The sequence below is a fragment of the Nasonia vitripennis genome, chromosome 3 (assembly GCF_009193385.2).
Source record: "Nasonia vitripennis strain AsymCx chromosome 3, Nvit_psr_1.1, whole genome shotgun sequence".
Lineage (NCBI taxonomy): Eukaryota > Metazoa > Arthropoda > Insecta > Hymenoptera > Pteromalidae > Nasonia > Nasonia vitripennis.
Window position 1 is genome coordinate 156,872 of NC_045759.1, and position 22,417 is coordinate 179,288.

A 22,417-nucleotide genomic window follows, 5' to 3' on the forward strand; every position below is an offset into this window, starting at 1 on the left:
CTCTCGCCCATTGTCTCGCCTACTCGTTTGATTTCGATTTCCCGCGATTTATTCGCGCGCGAAAACAGAGGGCCGAGCCAGAGCAGACAGCCGCGGGTCCAAGCGGATTATGCGAGTACGCCGCAGCTGCGCCTGCTCTTCTCCCGTCTCCGGCGTAAGAAAACATTTTTCTTGCCGCGAGTGAGTCCACACGCGCGGAACTCATCCGGAGCGACGCGCGTCTCCCCGCGGAAGCGCTTTCGAGTTTGAAGTCGCAAAACGAGCGACCTTAGTGTCCTTAGCTAGATTACGTTTGCGTTGCGAGCGCCCAGTAGAGAAGCCCGCGCACGGTCAGACGGCCGCACGATTCCACTCCATAACCAGCCCTCGAAAGGCAGTAATTAAGCTTGATTAGTCCAGGACCAGGAGCCTGGCCTACATTCGGCAAATCGGACTGTCGGCATATAATATTCGACGAGCTGCGCGGTCGCCACCGAATCCTCGCGACTCTCGTGCGGCTCTTTACTTATTCCGCTTGCCATTCCAGCCCTTTGTTTTTCGCCGAGGGGAGGAGGCTTTTAGCGCGACGCACTTACACGCAGGAGGGGAGGAAAACGCTTTGATTTATCGAAAGTGCTGAAACGCTCCCTCTCTCACTCTCGGATTCATCGGCCCCGCTCCCCCGGAGAGCCAGAGACGAGGATCGCTCGTTATTTCGCATGCGGAGCGAACTTGTAAATCAGCGCGGGGGGAAAGGGACACGGGGACCGAGAGTCGGACGAGCGATTACGCTTCCGGATTCCGGATTCCATCCTGCATGGTCCTGCTTGCGGGGGGAAAGTGTGTCGAGGGCTTGGAAAATAAGAGCAACTGATCCAGCGTAGCTCCACGTAGAATGGAGGACAGGTGTTTTTGGAAAATTCGAAAGAAGCTTCAGCCCTCCCCCCCCCCTTTAATCTCCGGTGGAGTTCGCAAGAACCTTGTCTCGCGCGAGTCGCGGCCAGAGTGATAGCTAGCAGCAGCCTATTCGCGAGATCGCCACCCTTTGACTATTTCGCTCCGCTCATTCGGATCGCTGCGATGCTCTAATGCAGGACTCGCGGAGTCTTCTCGGGAGAATAGATTAATACGATAAGTCAGCCCCGACAGCTTCATCGCGCGAAACTGTATTCGTCGCGGCGGCAGCGAGTCTCAGTTCCGGGAAAATGAAGGTAGGGGCGCTTGTGCGTCGCACAAGAGAGGGAAGCGGGATCGAATTCCTCCCCCGGCGCCTCTCAATTTCTTATTAAACCGCCGGGAGCCCGGCAGCTAAGATGTATATATAATATGTAGCTCAGGCAGGAGCTGCCGTGTTACGAGCTGCGACGCTCTCCTTTGGAACTTGCGGGCCGCGCAGCAGGCAAATTACGCCCTGAGAATTAAGCCTCGCGCCAGGCCGATCCGCACATCCCAGATCTCGTCACTGCGCGTACACCGAAACAGTCCCGGCGGGTAATGCCGCGACATCAGCTACAAGTCAACTAGCCTTCGACGCCCGTCTCTCTGGCTGCACACGTACGCATAATGCACGCATATACCGCCGCAGTTCTCCGGGCGTAGTAGACGCGATCCGAGAGGAGCTCGAGAAAAGAGAGGCGGCGCGCCCGGCCGCAGTATCGGCTCACGGCTTTCGATGCATCGCATTATGGAAATGCGGGCTCGCGGCTCCACTGCAAATTATATGTTGATGTTATGCGAGCCTCCCCGGCCTCTCTCGCCCTCCCCCTCCTCCGTGCTCGCTCCGCTTTTCGCGGTTTATCTCGAATTCGTACAAAATACAATTATCCCTTTGATCGAATGATGTTGCGGCCGCGGCGGTTCTCCCGTGTCTCTCGGCGGAGTGCAGGCTCGGGGGCTCCGTAAATAACGATTAGGCGCCCCTTGCTCTTTCCTCCCTTTTTTTCGCATCGCGCGCAGCTGCAGAGTTTTCCGGCTCTGCGTTTGGATTAGCGGGATTTCGCGAGTTCGTAATTGTAAACACGGCTGCTCGCTCGCACTCCGTGATCGATACGCTGCAGGCATATTTTATAGCCCGAATCCGCTTGAAAAAGGAAAAAGGCCAAAAAGCCCCTCGCTCGCGTTCGTGCGAACAGTGCGCGGGAAGGAGGAGGGCATCGCCACTGCATTCGTTATTAAATTCGGGCGCGGCTCCGCTCGAGGCGAGGCAAATCGTCAACATTTCAACTTCGTTTTTCGGGTTTTTCGATTCGGCGATCGCTTTGACGAACCGAGCGGCGGACGGCGGAAGCCGATGCTCGACGCCGAGGTCTCGTTAAGGCGAGAGCAGCTACGCGTCGGCGCATGCATTAATGCGCGCTTACAGCCGCAGTAGTTTGCATGAGCGACGGGGGAAAAAGTGCAGGCGCCGAGGCTCTCTCTCTTTCTCTCTCCAGCTACGATAATAATGCAATATCTTTTGTTTCCCACCGCGGCCAATTTCTTGTCGTGAGACGCGGCCCACCGACGAGTTACTGCGCGCGCGGGGCCGAAATCGATGAAAAGTGATGGAAAGTTTAATTCACGCTTATCTTTCGCGACTGGTTTGCAGCGGAGATTCGGAAGAGGCAGGGAGTCTGGCGGCGGCAAATCCTCTTTGCGCCTTCAGACGGCACGCGCGGTGCAGGGCTCGAAGAATAGGAAAAGCGTCGACCTCCGAGGGCTGTCGAATCCGCGTCGGCGCGCGCAAGCAGCTTTGCTCCCCGCAAAGATAAGAGCGGCAGCCGCAGACGCAGCTCGGCTCAGCGTCGAAAAGTTTTTTCGGTTATTCCCATGCATGTCGCTGGCAGGATTTGTCTGGACGAGGGACTCGCGGTTTCCGGTTTCCTCGGCAACTCGTCGATTCCCGCGATGCAATACGCAGCTTTGCTTGGCCGGGCCATCTCGCGAGCGGTTATCGCCGAGCGGAAGGTCTCTAAATAAATCGTTTATTTAGCGTCGAAGCTGCGAAAAGGAGGAAATCAATGCGCCCTAATCGAATCTGCACTTAATTCGTCGGGCCGAAGAGGCTCGCGATCGAGTCTCGCAAAATTGCGCCTCGTCTCGGCTCGTAAACAATAACAGGAGTTAGAAATTGGCATTCCCAGGCTGCCTGGAGCCGCGCGAGGAGAAAGTTGGAAATAACTCCGAGCTGGCGTTAAAACTTGAAAATTTCATAACATTCTTCCGTGCGCGAAGATCGGCTAGGCGAGCTGAAAAAATGCCCGCTCGAGAAGGGATTTGAGGCAAGAAGAGAGCAAACACGTTTCTCGGAAATTCGCTCGATAAATTTCGCGCGCACGTACGACGCTGCTCCGAGTCAGTACAAACAGGCTGTTCCTCTGCCGCGCGCGTAAACTTGCCCCCGCTCCCTTGTCGTCGACGAGCTGGCTCAAAACTTTGAATGACTTGCCGAGCGGCGCGGCGCGTCGCGGCGCGGGTAACGCCGAATTCCCACACACGACGGGGAGGCGCTTATCGCCTCGAGCCAACTTGTGTGCTTAAGAAAAAATCGACGGGAATCGAGCGCGCGACTGCCGCGTTGGCCGCTTCTATAAGCAGTCCGCGCTTCCTCGGCGACGCGAGCGGCTGGAACAGGGCTGGGGAAGCCTGGAATTACGCTCCGCGCGCTTATCTTGGAGGCGCGCTCGCGCGAATCGTCATAAATTTCTCAGGCAGGCGAAAAGGGATTTTCCCGGGCTGACAAAGGAGCGCGCGGGAAAGGAGACGGGAGGAGCTGGGAGCGGCTCGCGAAATTTCACCTCCGCTCGCGACGCCGACAGGCCGACCGACGGCTGCTTTTTCCACGCTAGATTCCGTAAACAAAAGCGCGCGCGGCATCGCTCCCAATTAAGAGCTGCCGCGGCGCGCGGCGCGCGGCGCCGAGCGCGTTTCATCTTAATTTCGGACATTCGCGGATAGCAGGCCGCGTTTTGCTCGTTGCTCGTTGCTCGTTGCTCGCATTCTGATTCTCCCTCGCCGCGGCTGCATTGCATTACCCAAATTACGCGGAGCCGGGGCCACGCTATCCATCTCCCTGCTCGATGTTTTTGTCTCTTCCGCGCTCTACTACTCTACTCCCAGCGCCTTGCGGGCCGCGCGACACTTTATTATGCAGCTCGAATCAAGCTTTTACAGTCCATCGGTCGGTCGCGGCGCCAGCTCGTAAAAGTAATCTCGCCGGCGGGCGCAATAAATCCCGCGCTCCTTAACTCAAGCTCCTTATTCGGCTGCCGACGCGCGCGATATTAAGCCATAAACATAAATATCATCGGCGTAATTGGCGCTTTGGCTGCCGGCAGCGGGGAAAGAGCGCCGGGCGCTACGTGCCGTATAACACGCCGTAAATATCGGCCCCGCGGAGATGAAAAGAAACGCGCGCCGCCGCGCGATAAGATGGCCAAACTGCCGAGCGTAAAAGCGTGCGCGAGCTCCGAGCCGCGCGGCCATCGCCACCAATTGAATGCCCGAAATTTTTCACCGTTAGATTGATAAAATCCAATTAAGAAGCGGCCGAGCGGCCCTAACGCGATTACGATCTAGCCCGCGGCCGCAGCAGCCAGGAAAATTGAATAGATCCATCCCGGCGATAGTGAGCGAACTGGGAAGCCGTAATTTCGCGGAATTAAAGTGCACCGGACTGTGCGCGGCGCTTCTAAACAGCGAATCCAAATCCTTAACTTTCGTACAGTGCTCGTCCGTCGGTAAGCCCCCGGGCAACGTCTTCGATGAGTTACGCCGCGAAAAATGGTGCGGCGGCGCTGAATTTATACCCGGATTATCAGAGGCCTCCAGGCTGCTCCGGCGGCGTTGCCGCTGCGCTCGCGTCTACTTGGACTTTTTTGTGTTTCTCCCGTCACCTCGAGCCTCTCATAACGGCTGCGACGTGTATTAAAAATTCAGCCCCTCTGGTTGCTGCTGCTGCTGCTGCTGCTGCTGCTGCTGCTCCGCACGACGGAATTTATTAATGCCGGCGAGAGCAGAGTTTCCCGAGGCTGATGTCGCCTTTTTTCGCCGGCGAGTCGAGTGTGCGCGATGGGGCAAGACGTTTCGCGTATATTAATGTCTGGGGCCGGGGCGGCCAGACTCGCGATGATCCCCACGACTCGGGCGGGAGCGGACGGCTGCAGCCGGCCATCAGAGCGAATTCCGAGAGCGGAATGCCTCCTCTCCCTCGCCGGCCTACGAATGCGCGCGAGCGAGTTAATTAGGGCTGGCTGACATTTTCGCACCCCCGTGCCGCAAATTAGCGCGATATCGGCCCTCGATTATATATAACGGCATTTAGAGTACGCAGCTCGCGGCCCGCTCATTTTTATCGCATCGGCTCGTGCTAACAGCGCGGCCAACCACGCGGGCAGTGACCGGCTCGTTTGATTAGTGCGGCGGCACGGCCCTCGCTCTTGCGCGTCTTCACGCGTCAGCCCCTCCACATACGTTAACCCGGACAAAGCGGCAGCGGCGGCTGCAGAAGAGCCCCCGAGGTGGCTCGTTATCCGCGCGTAAGAGAGGCGCGGGCCAGACAAACAAGCTCGTTTGTCACGCGCTGACCTCGCGCGGCTCTCGGCCCCTTTCGGCGCCGTCGCCCCTCCTCCTTCCTCTTATCGGCGAGCGCTTCGAGGGGGGCTGCTTGAATTTTCTCGCTTGATATTTCTCGGCCGACTCAATTAAGCTCGGCGGCTCCCGATCGGCCTCCACGCCAGGCATCTGCAGGCGCTTTTCCGGCCAAGTGACTTTCGTTGTTGCAACCTTGCAACAACACTTGGCCCTCCTCGGGCCTCGGCGTCTTCCCCTCGGGCTGATTGCGCGCGAGCGCGAAACTTTCGCGAAACTCCCCTCGAGAGCGGGGCGCACACCGCAGGCACTTGGATTGCCGGAAGTCTCTCCCCCTTCGCTACTTTGAATATGCGCACGCGTCCTCTCCATTGTCAGGTCGCGCGCGTGTATAATTGGCAAAGTTGGCGCGTCGCCGAGAATTATTGTCGCGTTACTTAAAGACAGCAAGTCAGCCAGCAACGTCTGCATCTATTCGCCGGGCACTCGAGTCTCGAGCAGCTGCCCTCCTGATCGTCGCGACCGATCGCATCGACTGCAGCAGCCCCGCGCCTCTACATATAGATATATCCCCGCCGTGAAGATCGGGATCGCTTTATTCGCCGGCGAAACTCTGCCTCGAATGCGAATGGAAGCGAGAGGAGACGTGCGTGCCCGCTTTTCGAATTCCAGACACAGCGCCGACGCGTAAATTAACAATTTTTAAATGGCCGGAGAAAAATGGGAGGCTTGATAGAGAGCGAGCGCGCCGAGCGGCGAATTCATTATTGACTCCAAGTAATGCGCTTTGGGGATAGTCGCGCGCGGGCCGTTAATGCAAATGAAATTAATACCGCCGAGCGAGCTGGCTGGCTCTCGTCTCTCCCGGTATTATTTAACGCGGCCCGAACACTGCCACCAGTCCTCCCTGCACCGAGATCCAATTATTCGCGGTAAATATGCCACGAGCTGCTCGGAGATTTATGGCCGTTCCGACTCTATCGGCCGCGGTTCTTCAGCTCGGCGATCTCGTCTGATTATGATTATTTCGATTATTTCCCAGCTGCCGGGCCAAGGTTTTCTTCCAGCCAGCGTGCCGTTATTTTTTACCCGGCCATTCGGGAAATGAGTCCAGAAGAATGCGGGGGAGCGCCGAGGCCTGTCGTCGCGCGGAAGAAATTGCGCGAAAAGCCCGTCTCCTCTTGGCTCTCCCTCGTATTTCATTTCCATTTTTTCTCCGCGCCGCTCCCATTTGTACCGCTCGCACCTGCAGCTCTCCTAATTTTTCTCAGCCGCGGAATAATGCGTACACCTCCGGAGGGAGCCCACACCGAGAGCCGATTCTCGCGGAAGATCTGCTCGTGGCCGCTCTGCGCTCAAGACGGATGGGCTTCGTTTTGCGAGGCGCCTCATTCGACGTAATTTTCGAAGTAGCGAATGGATCGCTCGGTGAGATTAATCCGGGCGATCAGCGGCTGGCGACTCTCCTTTTTCTCCGCAGCAACTTGTGCTAACTCGGAACATTTTCGGGAGCTGCAGGATAACCTCGCTGCGGCCCAGCTATATACCTATAGGTGTAGTACAGGAATGCCGAAAAAGAGAGCGCCGCCCGTCAAGCGCAGAGAGACGATACGCGTCCAACTTCAGCCGTCGGCGGAGCGAGAGCTCAATCAAAGCTCTCTGATACGCTCGGTTCCCGCTTCCCTGGCGCCCGGTCACCGCAGCGCAGCGAAATTCCCGAAATTCCCCGTGTATTTTGTACATTTCCAACTCGGTCTGGCCCGCGCGACGGAGAGAGGAGAAAAAAATGGAAAAAAGGGCGAAATCGCAGCTGGCCGATCGGCCATCGATTCGCCGCGGAGCGGAGGGGTCGGCCGTCGAGGCGCGTTCGCCGCACGACGAGCTCAGCCACGAGGTCGACGGGAATGTGCTGACGGTGCGGCTGGCCAAGAGCGCCGGCCGGATGAAAGCCGCTCGCGAGGACGCCGGAGGTAACTCGCGGCGTCGATCGATTCCGCGCTGAGAAATGAAAAAATCGAGCCGCCCGGCCCGCGGATTAATCCGGCGTCTCGCTCTCGCACATCGCGCGCAGGCAACAAGTGCTCCGAGCCCGGCTGCGCGCGACTCAACGTCATCCCGAACGAGGCGCCGCCGGCCAAGCGGCCGGACGAGGAGCTCTTCTTGCTGCGCACCAGCCGGCAAATACTCGGCCCCGACGAGATGCGGAACAGCCTCGAGATCGAGCTGCGGACGCCGAGGAACTACGCGCCCCTGGCCGTGGAGGAGGGCAGGAGGAAGCCGTAGACCGCGCGAAGTGAGTCGAAATTCAACTGCATTTGCAATTTCCCAAATTGAGCCGCAGCTATTCCGGCCGGGAAGTGAACGACTGCGCGCGAAACAATAACAAACAGTCGTACATACACGTAGTATTCGCGGAGCTGAGAATTCGGCTACGCCGAAAAATTCAGGCCGCTGCAGCACGCGCCGGCCATTAAGAGGCGGCGGTGGAGAAAGAAGGCGCGCCAACTATGCAGCCGATCGCCTGAATCAGCGCGCACTCGTTCGCCGGGGGAACGTGCGTGTGAATTGCGCCGCTGATCGTGAAACTCACCCCTGCCCCCTGCCCCCCCCCCACCCACCCTCTCGAGCAACGAGCATTCTTCGATATGGCGAACGACTTTTCAAAGCCGGCCGCGAGCATCGTCCGTGGAGCGGCGCCTAAGCGGCATTACTTCGGGCTGTCGCCGCAGCTCTGTTTACCGCGGAGCGCCGAGGAAATAAAGCGGGGGCTGCATTCGCATTAAAATCGCGCGGCCCGCTGGGAATAATTAACGCGGGGAATAAGAATTCCGAGCAGCGCGCAAGAAGAGAGCCAGGGAGAAATCGGAGGGTCGCATAATGTACGCATGGACTGGAAACTTGGCGCGAGTTCAAGTTGCGCGCTGCAGCCGAGCCGGGGGCAGATTTACGGCTCTCGCCGAAATAAAGTGTTAACCATCTGCAGCCGCGCGCTTAGAGCTGCCGGTGCTCCCGCTGCAGCGCCGGCTCGTCATCGGGGATCGTAGGTATGCGCGAGCTGCTCTCGGAAATCCGCAAGGAGCCGGATAAATCGCCCCCCGAGAGAGCGAGAGAGAGCGAGAGAGGGGGGGGGGCCGCGTATTTTAATTTTCCCGAGCGAGTTTACGGCTCGCGGCGCAGCCGCATTCCACTCGGCTAATTGAGCGCCGTAAAGTACAGAGCTTCGAAGCGCCGCTCGCGTTATATTGCTGACTGTGGGCGCAATCCGGCGAGGCCACTATCGAGAAGGAGAAAGACGCTCGCTCCGTCTCCGACTCGAGATTGATGCGACGCGTGCCCGCGAATGAGTAATAAAGCAATTTTCGATGATGATTGCGCCGAGACTCGCGCTCTTCGTCTCGGTGGCGGGTGCTTAGCGCGGCCGAGCAACATAATAAACGCGCGAACGCTTAAGCCGCTCGTAATAAACTGAAAATCTCGGCGATTAAAAAGTTGGACGATAAAATTAGCATCAAGCGCGCCTATAAGCACGCGCGTATAATGCTACAAGCGGCCGCCGAGAGAAAAGAGAAGCGGGAAACTTTAATATCGGATCGCTAATACGAGAAGGCGCAAAAAAGAGTTATCCATAACCGGCAAATAAATTCCGCGGGAAAGTTGGAAACTTTCTCGACGTTTCTCCGCCCCCGGCATTTATTTTCATCGACTAGCCCTATATACGGCTCCCATCATGCGTTTCGAGTTGGGCGCGCGGCGCGTTGCGATCATTTCGCAAACAATCTTTACCAGCGCAAAATAGACGGCAGTTTTTCGAGCCGGGGAAAAACGGGGTGAAAAGACGCAGGGCTCGCGGCGCTGATCCATCGCGATAAATATTGGCGTCCCCGGCTTATCCGGCAGCTGCGCAGCAAAGTTAAACGGCAAAATCTAATCTGGGGGCATAATCCAATCTAATCTCCTATCCCCCGCAGTGCCTCGCGTTTGACTTTCCGCCTGAATCTGCCTGCAAGCCCGCGAGGCCGCGCTTGTTGTTGCTCGAGCCGCCGCTTTGACAGCGCGCGCGTGCGCGCACACGACGCGGGAATTGCCGAGTAAATTGCCGCGAGTGTCGCGGTCGCTCCTGCCGAGGCCCTGATTCGAGCGGGAGGAATGAAAAATTTCGGCTCGTTTGCCAAATTCGTTATCCGCCCGCACGCGCCGGCGCTATCCACAGCGCACTGGCCGCTCCATATATATGGGCGGAGTTTTAGCATATTCAAAACATAAATTACTTTTGGCTCGCGCGCCCGCGCCCGCTAAGTCAACTGGCCAATAAAATACTGCCGCGGCTTTATCTCCCGGCCCAGGGCTCTCGGGCCTTCGCTCACTTCCCCGCGCGACTCGGCGCCGGGAAGAGCGTCTCGAGCAGTCGATATGACGGATGCAAGGTGATCGCGCGGGGATGACCGGATCGAGCACATTGACGGATGGATAGCAGCATGGATAGCAGCATGGATAGCAGCATGGATAGCAGTGGGTCCGTGCCGACGCATACGTCACGGAATTACTCCGGCGAGCAAACTCTGCCGGCGCAGCTGTGTAACTCGCAGCAATCGTGGCAAAAAGTTTCTCGCGCAATATTTAACGGGGGCCCGCCGATCGAAACGCGTGCAACTTCTCGCTCGGCCGACAGCCGAGTTAACGCGCGCGCATTATTTCGCTCGTTCGGCCAAAGGCCGAATTTACAGCGGGAGCGACAATCGTAAACAACGCGCTATATCCGGGCCGCGCGCGCGCGCGCGCGCAGTTATCGCAGTAATAATAATAATGCGCTTAACGTGCCGCGTTAACGCGCGGCTTCCGCCTTAATTTCGAAATATTTGATCGAAGAAAATAACTCGCGCCCCTGAAATTAGGGATTGCGGACGCGATAGGCCCTCGACTCCCGCGGCATATAGCTAAATGTCAGAATCGATGATTTACGCTGCAGTCGCATAATCATCGGGCGGGCTATTACGTTATTAGCCCCGCGCGGTGCATAATTCAACATTTTATCAATTATTCCGTTTGCAGGCGATTCTCGACGATTACCAATTATGGCGGGGCCGACTCTCTCCGGAGCTCGTAATTCCTTATTTATCGGCGAGGAGTGCCGTCATTTATTTAAATAATTTCGGCGCTCGATGTCGCGAGGCCTTGAACCCCTGAAATTCGCAGGACCGAAATCACTTGCAGCGCCGGCGAGTGCGCGGCCGCGGATAAATCAGCAGGCGCTTCTCGCCTGCTTCGAGTCCGAACACGTAGCCGGCATAAATTTCGCGCACGCGAGACTGCGAGCTCAGACAAATACCGGCCGTTTTTCATTGCGCAGTTTTTCCGTCAGCCGAGCAGTTGAAAGGCAGCTCCTGCTCTGGCTCCGCTCCCGACTCCGTCCGGGGTTGAGAATTGTCCTTGTCTGTCTTGACGCGACGATCTGCAGTTCGATCGCATCGCCCTATTAAATTGGCCCCGGCCCGCCAGTTTCCCGTGCACTGGACAGGCTGCTCCCGCTGCATCGAGCCATAAGCCGCACGCTCGGTCTACCCCGGGAATTCCTATATCGAATTCCAGCCGTACAGGCCGCGCCCGGCCACTGTGCGGCTGCTCCTAATTTGTTGTTTATAAGCCGGGCGCGGTTCCAGAGTCTGCCGGAAAAGTAACTGCCGCCCGGCGCGACTTAGACCTATAGCCGGCGCGCATGAAATCATAATTAGCCGAGAGCCCAGCGGATCGGTTAATCAGGCATCGAGTTTGCTTTATTGCGCGCGATTTGCGCCGGGAGGCCGGGGCCGCGCTTCGTTCAAATGGCCATTTCGCGTCGGGGTCTTATTCGGACTCGTGCTGCTTGGAAGAGGTGAATCCGCGCAGGCAGCTCGCGCTTATTGTGTTTGCATGATGCGCAGTCGTTCTTGCCGGGTGTGATATTAATGCCCCTGCGTTAAAATGCTCTTGCGTTTCGCCGCGTTACGCCGGCGACGTCTTCGAGCCGCGCTCAAGTTCGGAGCCGCACGTGCCGCTCGTATATCTTATTCATCCAAGAAAGTCTGCAGGCAGTCGCGAGCTGCATACCTATCGCGCTCTTATTAATTGATTCGCCGCATACAGAGATTCCGGCTGCGCACTTGGCCTTTGGAGTAGCCCCCGACGGGAGCCCGGAGCAGAGGCGAGAGATCAGCTGCAGGAGTTGCCAAAGTACTCGTGCGGCTAGTCGGCTGCGAGTCGGGCCGAAGTTGACGTCGTTAGCGGCCGCGGGCGGGGCCTGCCCGGTCATCAATTAAAATCGTTGCTGCCTTCCGCAGCGGCTCCGCGACTTTTTCGACTTGTCCCTCGAGAGACATGGAGAGATAGCTTTCCGATTGGACTGCTCGCTCGCGAAAGCGATATGAGGGGATTACGGAAAACGGAACATGCAGGCGTCGGGTACATTTCGAAATCCTGTCGTGTCAATATAATCTCGCGGCGCGCGGCGCAGTAAAAACAGCCATTGTGCGCAGGATCAATATTCAACGTGCTTGCCGCCATCCATACAAATCCGATTTCGATACGACTTGGTGCGTGCGCGAAACTTTTCAACGCAGCTTATTCGAATTTCATTTGCGTGAACGGCATTGTCGAATGCGAAAAACTAGCTTTCGCGCCATTCTGCCCCGCAGTCCCATTTTGGTCTCGGCGAAAAGTTGCGATTCCCCGAAGCCGTTCCGGAGCAGCGCCGGCGGCCGATTGGCAAGCGTGTACAACCGAATGCTCGGCTCCGAGCGCGCGCGCGCGCGCGCCTGTTCGAATGGATCATCAGCGTGTTTTATGAGGGCGACGAGGAAAAAGCGCGCCTGTTTTCGACTCGTAAAGCTCGCGCCCGCGCGTTTCCGGGGACCCCGCGGACCGTCCAGTGTTTTCCGGTTCGTCTATTTGTCGCTGACTTTCGAGCTCGTTTTCCTGCAGGCGACGAAACCTGGCGTCAAAGGCGTCGGGGCCTCATTCTTGGCGCAGTCGAGCGCCGAGTCAAAGGCATTCCTGGGCCGCGGGTTCCCAGCTGCTCGCACAAATGAAAAATTAAACGCAGTATATGGCATACTACTGCTGAACGTTCGTTCGGATCCAATCAATTTTTATTGCGAGCACTGAGAAGGCTCTCGGCATGACTCGCGAAGCCGAGAGAGGGACAAAGGAAAATAACGAAAGTATGGGAAAATAATTCAATTAAGCCGAGCGGCGGCGGCGGCGGCGGCGGCGTCGACGGTGGCAGCAGACTCGGCGAAAATCAAGACTGGCCGAACGCCGCGAGAAATCCCCTTTCCCGGCGTTTTGTCGAGCTGCCGATAAACGGACGTAATAACGTCGTGTTAAGGCGGCCACTGCAGCAGCAGCAGCAGCAGCAGCAGCAACAGCGGCAGCCGGGCAGGAACGTGATTTTTAGAGGAAAAAGAGCGCCGGCAGCGCATCGCCTGCGCCGGCCAGTAGCGTATATACATCGTCGGGGAAAAAATTCTCGAGCTCTCGTGTGTTCCGATAAATCAAGATTTGCCGCGGCGAGGTCGAATTTCCTCTGAAATTGGAAATGTCTTTTGTTACACTGCGCCGGTAATAAGCTCTCTCTCTCTCTCTCTCTCTCTCTCTCTCTCTCTCTCTCTCTCTCTCTCTCAGGTCTCTCTGCTCGGCGTACACGCAAAGTCGAGGGCGACGAATCATCCGGCGGAGATGGAGTGACACCGGAGGCGCGGAGGGCGAAAGCTCGGTCGATGTCCCTTTGGCCTTTTCCGCCGGCCGGCCGGCCTTGGATTACTGCACCCACGGGATGAATGCCGCGCCTTCTCCATCAGCGGCTGTCTTATTTAACTTCTCCGCGGCCGCGCCGCCCGCTCCCCGCTTGCGCACTTCTTCCACTTTCGCGCACATCCTGGCTAACTAGCTTCGCTGGAATCGCGATCCCCGCACGTATAAAGCGCGTGCGATTCATCCCTTTCGCTCTTTATCTCAGCTTCCTCCTCGTCTCTTTCCCTTCAGCAGCAGCAGCAGCAGCAGCAGCAGCAGCCGCCGCCGCTGCTGGTGTAGCTTTCGGGCCGCGCGAACGCGGACCGACTGCAACGAGAAATGTTGGCTCTCAAGGCTCCCCCTCGCAGATATATCGCAGTCGATAAATAGGAAAGCGAGTCGTCCATACAACACCTCGGCGTGCACACGCACGCGCGGCGCCTGAGAGAGGAGAGGGCATCAGTCGAATGGACGATGCTCGTATATTTCCTCGCTACACATCGGCCGTGTCCCTCGAGCGAGCATCTCCCCCGACTGCCCGTCTCTGTTTGTACGCCGGCCAACAGCTACACCGCTTTTCTCCCCTTCGTCCTTCTTCTCCTCGTCCGGCGCATACACGCGTGCGCTTTTTTCCTCCTCAAACAGCCATCTCCCGCGGCTCTCTCTCTCTCGGACTTTCCGCGATCTCGACGCGCCGGTCTGTTCCCAGTCGATTCATCCCGCGCGACGTCTGAAGTGGCCGCTTAATGCACTTTTACGCGAGAGAGGAGGCTGAATAACAATTATTGATTGCTCCTCTCGCGACGCGAGCGCGCGCGCGCGCGCGGCAGAGCAGGCGATAAAAGTAAGGCCATTGTTCTCGAATAAAGCACTCGAGGTAAACAGGATTCCGCGGCTCTTGACTGCGCATACAATAGAGTAATTCAAGAAACGCTCGCACTCGAACGAGTCCGCAAAAAGGAGCTCGGCCGGGAGGAAAAATAGAGAGAAAGTCGGCTCTCGCTCTCCGACCCCGAGAAAAACGGCAGCGCAATGGAGCTTGTAAAAATGTTGCTCGCGCGCTAGAGAGCGTTATATGTTTGCGCCGCCGCACATCCGCGATTTGACTCGAAGCGAGCTGCCTTAAAGCCGAGCAGTCATTTCGCTCGCCGGCGAAACAATGGGCAGCAATCGAGGATGTAATTGAGTAAGCGTTTTTTCGGCCTGTCAACAGGCTAAACCAACAACAGTCCGACGAGCCGGCAGCCTCTGCGTGTGTGCGCAGCTCTCGGTTGCGTTTTAGGCTGATTGGTTCTTGGCTGTTTGCAGCGCATCCTCTCGCGAAACGCGCGAGCGCTTCGAGGGGCTTCCAGGGGCTTTGCTCGAGCGATTAGATTCTCCGAGGGCCGCTCCGAAAGTTGCCGCGCTCGGCGATCCAATTTGAGCTCGTGCCAGTGCGTCCGCGACGCGGCGGCAAGTTCGCGGATTACTTTCCAAACGCGCGCGATTCGTTAGAGGAGAAGATACTGCGGGCGCGGAAAAACGCCCGTCCCGTCGAGGACCGCAAGTCGCGATTCCGCCCGACCTAACGATACACGTCCGCGCCACGGCCACTTGGGACGACTGCGCGAGAGTCTAGAGCGCAAAAGGCCGGCAGAGGAGTTAATTTAGTTCTAACCGAGTGCCGGCGAAACTCGCGAAATCCTATAAACCGCATCGCGCCGATGCTATGACGGAAATGAGCCAGACACACGTGTGCCGCAGCCCTGCCGGGGCCGAGCGAGCGCGCAACTTGCGATCTGCCTCTCGGGGGGAAAAGCGGCAGTGGGGGGGGGGGTGGAGAAAAATGAGAATCCGAAGCCGTCATTGCCTCTGTATTTGTTTTTCTCGTTTCGGCCCCGCGGCATATATATATATATATATATATATATATATATATAGATAGATGGCGAGCGGGTGCGCTGGCGCGATCGGCGGTGAGCACACACGGCAGAGATTTGCATTTCTCGCTGGTGCGCCGCTCGCTCGCTCGCTCGCTCGCTGTGATCAAACAGGGAGAAACTGATAATTTAACATCGGCAATTACACAATGGCATTATACGCGCGCCCGGCGTTAATTTAACTGCGGAGCTACAGATATACAGAGAGTCATACAGCGACGTATGTGGACTTGGCTCTCGCCGACTATTAATAAAATTAATAGATTCATAATAGCGCGTCGCTCGAATTTCAGAATGACTAATTAAAGAAGCGCCAGAGAGCTGCGCATAACGAGGCCGGGCCTGCAAAGGAATACACGCTCTCGCATCCGGTTTCTCAAAGACGGGAGCCGGGGGAGAGGCCGAGGCCAATTGTCTCGGAGACAGGCGTTTGATATGTTAATTTGTTCTTGCGGGCTAATTTAAAAAGCAATTACCCGCGCCGAGCGTCAACAATGGGGAGATCGAGCTGGGCGCGAAAAAGCTCCCGTCCCGACGATCCGCATCGCCCGGAAGAAAGCGAGACGAGATGGGCTCCCTCTCGCGATCGGCTGGAGTAATTGCAATCGGAGCCAGCGTCCCCTCGGCTCGACTATTTATCCGCTCCGCACGCGCGCCCCTTCCTAATTAAACTTTGAGCGCGGCCGCGATACTCTCCTTTCCCGACGCAACAACGACGCATCGATGCCGCATGAATAATGCGCCGCGGCTAATTCGGCTAATTTGTCACGGCCGCGGGAGCGCTCGCATCCAGCATGCCGTATTCCCCGCGAGCCACAAAGCGCTCGGCGTTTCGAAAAAATAAGCACTATTAAATTATAAAAGTTTGCGCTTACGCTAATAACTCGGCGCGTAATAAAGGCAAGAGAAGCGCCGCGGCCGGGGGCAGAGGACACAGAACAATGACGCGGCGATAATAAGTACCCGGCTGCGGGGCAGAAAAGTTATTCGTACAAGCGGCGCTGCGGGCGGGGCGGCCGGGGCGGCCGGGGCGGGCAAAAACGACGACTCGGCTTCGTAATTACACAGAGGGCTCCGCGGCCGAGCAGAGAGGAGCGGAGAAGATCGATTTAATATTGCCGACATGCTGGACAAAAGTGAGACGTCCGATAGAACAAGTGCCGGCCGCTTCGTCAGCCGGCGCGGCCGACGTGCGCCGTGTGTAAAGCCGCTCGATCTTTCTGATAGATTCTTCCAGCCTGCGCCAGGAATTCCTCGCGCGTACCTGTCGAGATTGAGAGCGCCGCTCGAGGCTCCTGCTCTTATTGCTAATCACGCTCGGCGAAATCGCGGGGAAAAATACTCGACGATTCCGAGTATAGAATATTGCGCGCGACCCTCCCCCGGTGCTCCCCGGAGGCCCGCAATATTGCGCGCGCCGCCAAGTAAATGATGATGGCTTTGTTGAATAATTCGTACGGGCCAATAGGCCTCGGCTGCACCGAGACATGACGTAATTGCTCCGCGGATTGACGTTGATAGGACCTTTGAATTGTGACGCGGTATTAATAACGAGCCACATTAGTCGGCAATTACGCGGTGCAAGTTCGTCGCGGCTACTTCGATTCCTAGTTGCGACTCTCTCTCTCTCGAATCAATTATTAAATTAACGGACTGGCCTCTTCTGACCGGATGCCGATGCGTCGGGACCGTGCATCAAATTAATTCCAAATTTGCCGCTCTCTACCGCGGCGCCGACCTCTGCGCTTTCCGCCGCAGAACCGAAAACAGGCCGATAAAATTCGAACGGGCTGATTTATCCGCTGAGCGTGTAATTTTCCATTAACGAGCGTGTGTTATTTGAATAATTGATTTCGGTATTAATTACGGGGCCAGATCGGTTTGCGGGCGAGCTCGCGACGTGGGTAAACATTTGCACGCGACCTTTGCCTATACTGCGCTGCGACTTGCCGAGTAATTACAGCTGTGTACTGCGCGGCTATTAAATATACCAGCGCGAATATGCTGTTTGCGGAATTACTATTAATAAAGGCGCGGACCTATGCTTGCCAAGGCCCTAACTCGAATTCCCGTAGGCAATTTATACGCGGCGGCGGAGATTTCATCCGCCCCCCCCCCCCTGACGCAAACATCAATCGGAAAGTTTGGCTAAAGTAAGCGGGGGAAATGAACGTCCGCCAGATCGAAGCCAGTTCGTTAAGGGCGACCAAATCTAGGCTAGGACGCGCAGGGGCGGACCGAGAGAAGACGCAGTCACAATAGCCCGCTTTGGCCTCTATTTGCACTAAAAGATTACTCCACACTTAGGCCACTCCAAAGTCGGGTGTGCTCTATTTCTATTTATTGAGTTGATCCTGGGCGGTGAGTATGAATTTCAGCGAGCGACGCTCACGCACGGTCAGCGTTTCGCTACAGCGTTGGTCAAGTGCGCGTAGTCAGCTGGCGTCGGGTTTTCAACAAATTGGCTGGAATCTATCGCGCGCCGCGCCACTGGACGCCTCGATAACCCAATTACGAATTATTGACCAGCGGTCCGTGCGCGACCACGTGTGTACCCGGCAGATAAGGCAGCGGTGTGCCCGGCGGCATGGGCAAATCGCCCATGCGGCAACCATGCAAATCATTCATTTGCCGGCCGATCGCGAGCCGCCCACTGCTCCTGCCTAGCTCGGTGCGCTCGCCTTTGAGGATGCGGGCTTTTGGGGAGCTGCGCCCCGCTGATGCCTGCTCCGCGCCGACGATCGTGATTCCGGGCTGCGAGCCCGACTTTTCGAATTAAATAGACTGACAGCACAACCACACATGCGCAGAATAAGCCTTTACGAAAGTTTCTCTCGACTTAAAACTGCGCATGCTTCAGCCGCTGAGTAGAGTCGGAAAACTTTTTCAATTTCCAAGATATCATGGAGTGCGTCTCGCTGCGCGCCGATATGCAAACAAAAATCAACATTCTTGCCGCTTTACTGTTTTTCCCCTCCGCGGCCCCCGAGTTTTTCTCATACGACGCGAATCCGCTCCGCGAGATGCAGGAGAGTCATGGAGAGTCGAGCCTGCAACCTAGTGCCCGTCGTTTCTCTTTTATGATGGGCATATTCTTTGTAGCCTAGCTGTGACGGATTGTCGAGACGACGACGTAAAATTGCGTTGAAATAGCAGGACGAGGCGAAAGCCTTCTCGCGCCGTTCTCGACTTGATTCATACCGCCTTGCCAAACGCCGTCCATTGCGTAAATATATCTATTTATAAAAGCATGCAAGAAAATAACCAATATACTGGTCGTATTTATTATTTCATTATATCTTTCAAGATATAAATTCAGATTGTTAAAATTGGATTTTCTATCTTATCCATGCAACGCGATTCAATGACAGATCTCTAAGTGAGATAAAAGGCTCAATAACAATAAATGCACGCCCCAGCAACGCAAATCGTCAGATTCATTGAGAACAGTGTGAAATGTGAGGCTTATTTAAAAGGAAATCTGAGTAATGATTAATGCAACATTCATTTTCTATTTGATACAAGATTGAATCAAAACCAATTTGTTTTTTTTCTCGATTAAATCATCATGTTGATGTACATTTTGTTGTGCGTATTGGGATTGATATTTTGCTACATTTATAATAATAGAGACGATAGAAAAGTTAAGCTAATCAATCGAATACCTGGACCTCCAGGTCTACCGGTAATAGGAAATCTATTAATAGGCCTCACACCGGTAGGTAAGATATAACAGCTTATTATTTCTTTTTACGCATATCAATGCGCTAATATATCTAGTATTGATATTTAGAGTTTAATAATCCGCATTACGATCTTTTTATTTACGTCGATAGATCAATTGTGGGACGTGGTACGAAGCTATACTGAAACGTATTATCCAACTATAAGAATCTGGCTCGGAAATTATTACAGTATAGTCAGCATTTCTGATCCAGATGATGTAGAAGTAATGTTTTCCTTATACAATAATCTAAAAGTCTATTTATTGCTCATATGCTTTATAAATTAATTATAACATTGTTCAAGACTTTGTTGACATCTCAAAAACACATCGAGAAGGGTTACTCGTACAAAAATTTACAACCATGGTTGAAAATGGGTCTTCTGACCTCTACAGGTGTGAGAATTCGCTTTTTCTTGCAGAATCGTTCTTGAATAGTAAACGAAAAGATTGGGAAACATTGTAGCTTTCTATTTTTGCAGGAGAAAAATGGAGGCGTCGTCGTAAAATTTTAACCCCGGCATTTCATTTTAATATTTTAAAGAAATATGTGGATATTACAAATGAAAATGCAGAGAGATTTGTGGAAAAGATGAGAGACGACGAAGGTGACGACACAGTTCAAGATTTAGCACCATTAACTTCAAAGTATACGTTGAACATTATTTGCGGTAATTAAACGATATGCAGATCATATATATTTTTATCAAACATAGAAATATTACATTTGAGCGCTTATTTACAAGTCTTATTTATTATCAGAATCTGCCATGGGCGTCGCTCTGGATGAAATTGAAAGCAAAGCTGCCGAAAAATATAAGAATGCTGTTTATACGATGGGAAACATTACGATATACAGGTATACTATAAACGCGCCTTTAAATGACACGCGCTCGATGCTTTTATAATCTTGTTTGTGCTCATTGTTTACGAAGAATTACAAGACCCTACTTGACAGACTGGGTTATGAACATCTGTTGGAGGCTCAAGAAATTGCAAGAGAAAACTTTAAAGACTCTCCATGAATTTACAGATAAGGTATTCTCTCGACTCTCTTACAAAGCATAACCTGAAAATCAGTGCCTTCCCACACTCGTAGTAAGATGATTATTTTACTTTCGATAGGTTATAATGGAACGAAAAGCGCAGCATAAAAATACGGATTACAAGTATATAAAGAATTTGGCAGATGACATAAAAGAATCAGAATTTGATTACGTTACTAGTGGTAAAATGACCGAGATATTTGGTTTGTTGGCACGAAAAATGAAAAAAAAAGTATTGATTCACCGAAATCTCATTTTAGGCAGAAAGAAACGACTGGCAATGCTTGATCTTCTACTGTCAGCCGAAATGGATGGTTTGATCGATGATGATGGGATTCGAGAGGAAGTGGATACCTTTATGTTTGAAGTATACTATATACAACAGATAAATAATATAGCATTTAACTTTTTCTATCCCTAAACTCTAATGGAATCAATCATTCTTGGTAGGGCCACGACACAACTGGAATGGCAATGACATTCACGTTGATGCTGTTGGCTGAAAATGAAGAAATCCAGGTATGAATTTTTATAATTAACTCTTATGATGCAACTCTTGGTTTGGAATTAAATCAAATTTAATTTAATCCAGGAAAAAGCCAGAGCAGAAGTGATCAAAGTTTTAACCGAAAGCTCTGGTAAAATAGGAATGCGGCAATTGCAAGAATTCAATTATCTCGAATGCTGCATTAAAGAATCTTTGCGCCTGTATCCACCTGTTGCCAACATTTCACGTTATATTACTGAAGATCTTCAATTGAGTATAACTGACAACATCACCATTCATATCGATTGAAAATTATCTTGCTTTAAATAACGTTACAAACGAATTGTTTTGACTTTTAGAGAAGTACCTCGTACCCGCGAATACAGAAGTGTTTGTGCAGTTATACCCTATCCATAGGGACCGAAAGTTTTGGCGAGAACCAAACAAATTTGATCCTGATAGATTTCTTCCGGAAAATCTTCAAGGACGTCACCCATTCTCCTACATTCCTTTCAGCGCAGGGCCTCGAAATTGCATAGGTATTTTGTTTGATTTTTCGCAAACTTTTTTGCGAGCTATGCCACAACACCTACATACGCGTTATCTTATCTGTTTCAGGCCAAAAATTTGCACTGATGGAGTTAAAATCGCTGATAGCTCGTATTTTGTACAATTTTAAGTTGGAGCCTATTGATAGATCAGCCGATATGAAAATTCTGTTAGATATCGTCATCAGACCAGCCAGCCCTGTACGAACGAGATTTGTCAAAATTAATCATTAAGACATCGATATATTTCGTAGACATCTCGGGAATGTATATTTTTAAAAAGCGGGTATTAATTGAAATCTTATTGACGACGATACATCGAGCCAACATAATGATAAATTTTCAAGATTAATTGGGATTGTTAATGACAGATAACGAAGCGTCCGCATGATTAGCCGCGCATGAATAACTCGAGGCATTCGCGAGAATCATCATCCTACTCGATTGTTAATAAGTTTTGCGAACTTGAAAGGAAAATAAAAATTGGAATTCTGTGAATGTCGCACGCTGTATGAAAACTAATTCTAGTATAAGAACATCTTAATTAGAGTGGCTTATAAGTCGAATAGAAGTTTAATGAGCCCGAGGCCTTTAAGGCGACTTGGCTGTAAATCTTGGATACGAGTCACTTCAAGCTCAAAAGCTCTCGACATTATTTTTGGAAAGGTTGAATTTCATATCTGCCGTAGAGAAGAAAACTTCTTGCCAAAGTTAGAGTTACGCGGATGAGAGTTTATATAGATAACAAGCCATCGAAGTATATAGCAAAGTTACACAAAGTTAATGGGAGCAGTTCCCGATCTTTTGCCGACAACCTGGACACCACGAGGGTGCACCCATTAGCGTGTATATACTCCCAGGGAAGAATGAAAGCAGAGGATAGAAAGCAATAGACGCTGATTGGCGTGTAAGAACACGAGCCGGCGTTATTAAATCCTTCTCGAAATCCTGAAAGTTTTACCAGCGTCAATCAACTCTCATCGCCTTTGTTTCATCATCCAGCTGCATATGCATTATCTTGGCGACTCGACTCGCTCGCTATGCTCTCAAAGGACCTCCGTCAAACTACAAAGCGAATTCCTAACTAGGCGTTATCCGGGCTTCCGGCGGCATCGTGAATTTCTCCTCCGGGGCGGCGAGGGCTTCTCGATGCTCGCGCGCGATTTATTTTCGCTGCACCACAGCCACAAGGCGAGCCAAAGCGAAGATGCGAGCGCAAAGGGGACAGAAGGAGAAAACAAGAAGGACACGACGGCGCGATATCTACTGTACGCGCGAGATCCAAAGAATCGCCTCGTTTTCCAGCGCGAGCATAGAGGAGTAATGAAATGTGCATATTTTATTATAATCGCGCGGCTCTTTTCATCTTGCGGATGCCCTGG

General features: G+C 53.5%; 1 protein-coding gene across 3 annotated transcripts; it reads left to right on the forward strand.

The window, feature by feature from the left end:
- Window positions 1–6,861: 6,861 nt before the first annotated feature.
- CYP4AB21 (cytochrome P450 4AB21) lies at window positions 6,862–21,533 on the forward strand. 3 transcript variants are annotated; one of them, XM_031926056.2, is made up of 15 exons: window positions 6,862–7,517; window positions 7,619–7,840; window positions 18,333–18,456; window positions 18,538–18,952; window positions 19,067–19,179; window positions 19,260–19,350; window positions 19,437–19,625; window positions 19,717–19,813; window positions 19,890–19,992; window positions 20,080–20,182; window positions 20,261–20,367; window positions 20,451–20,519; window positions 20,593–20,761; window positions 20,847–21,026; window positions 21,106–21,512. In XM_031926056.2, exons 4-15 carry the CDS (start codon window positions 18,799–18,801, stop codon window positions 21,267–21,269), a joined length of 1,539 nt encoding a protein of 512 aa, XP_031781916.1. In that variant the 5' UTR covers window positions 6,862–7,517; window positions 7,619–7,840; window positions 18,333–18,456; window positions 18,538–18,798; the 3' UTR covers window positions 21,270–21,512.
- Window positions 21,534–22,417: the final 884 nt, after the last annotated feature.

Excerpts from the sequence above, each read along its gene's own strand:
- CYP4AB21 (XM_031926057.2), top strand. The coding sequence starts at position 18,799 with ATGTTGATGTACATTTTGTTGTGCGTATTGGGATTGATATTTTGCTAC. Across the intron at positions 18,953-19,066 it reads AATAGGCCTCACACCGGTAG|ATCAATTGTGGGACGTGGTA; the intron begins GTAAGATATAAC and ends TTACGTCGATAG. Across the intron at positions 19,626-19,716 it reads TACGTTGAACATTATTTGCG|AATCTGCCATGGGCGTCGCT; the intron begins GTAATTAAACGA and ends ATTTATTATCAG.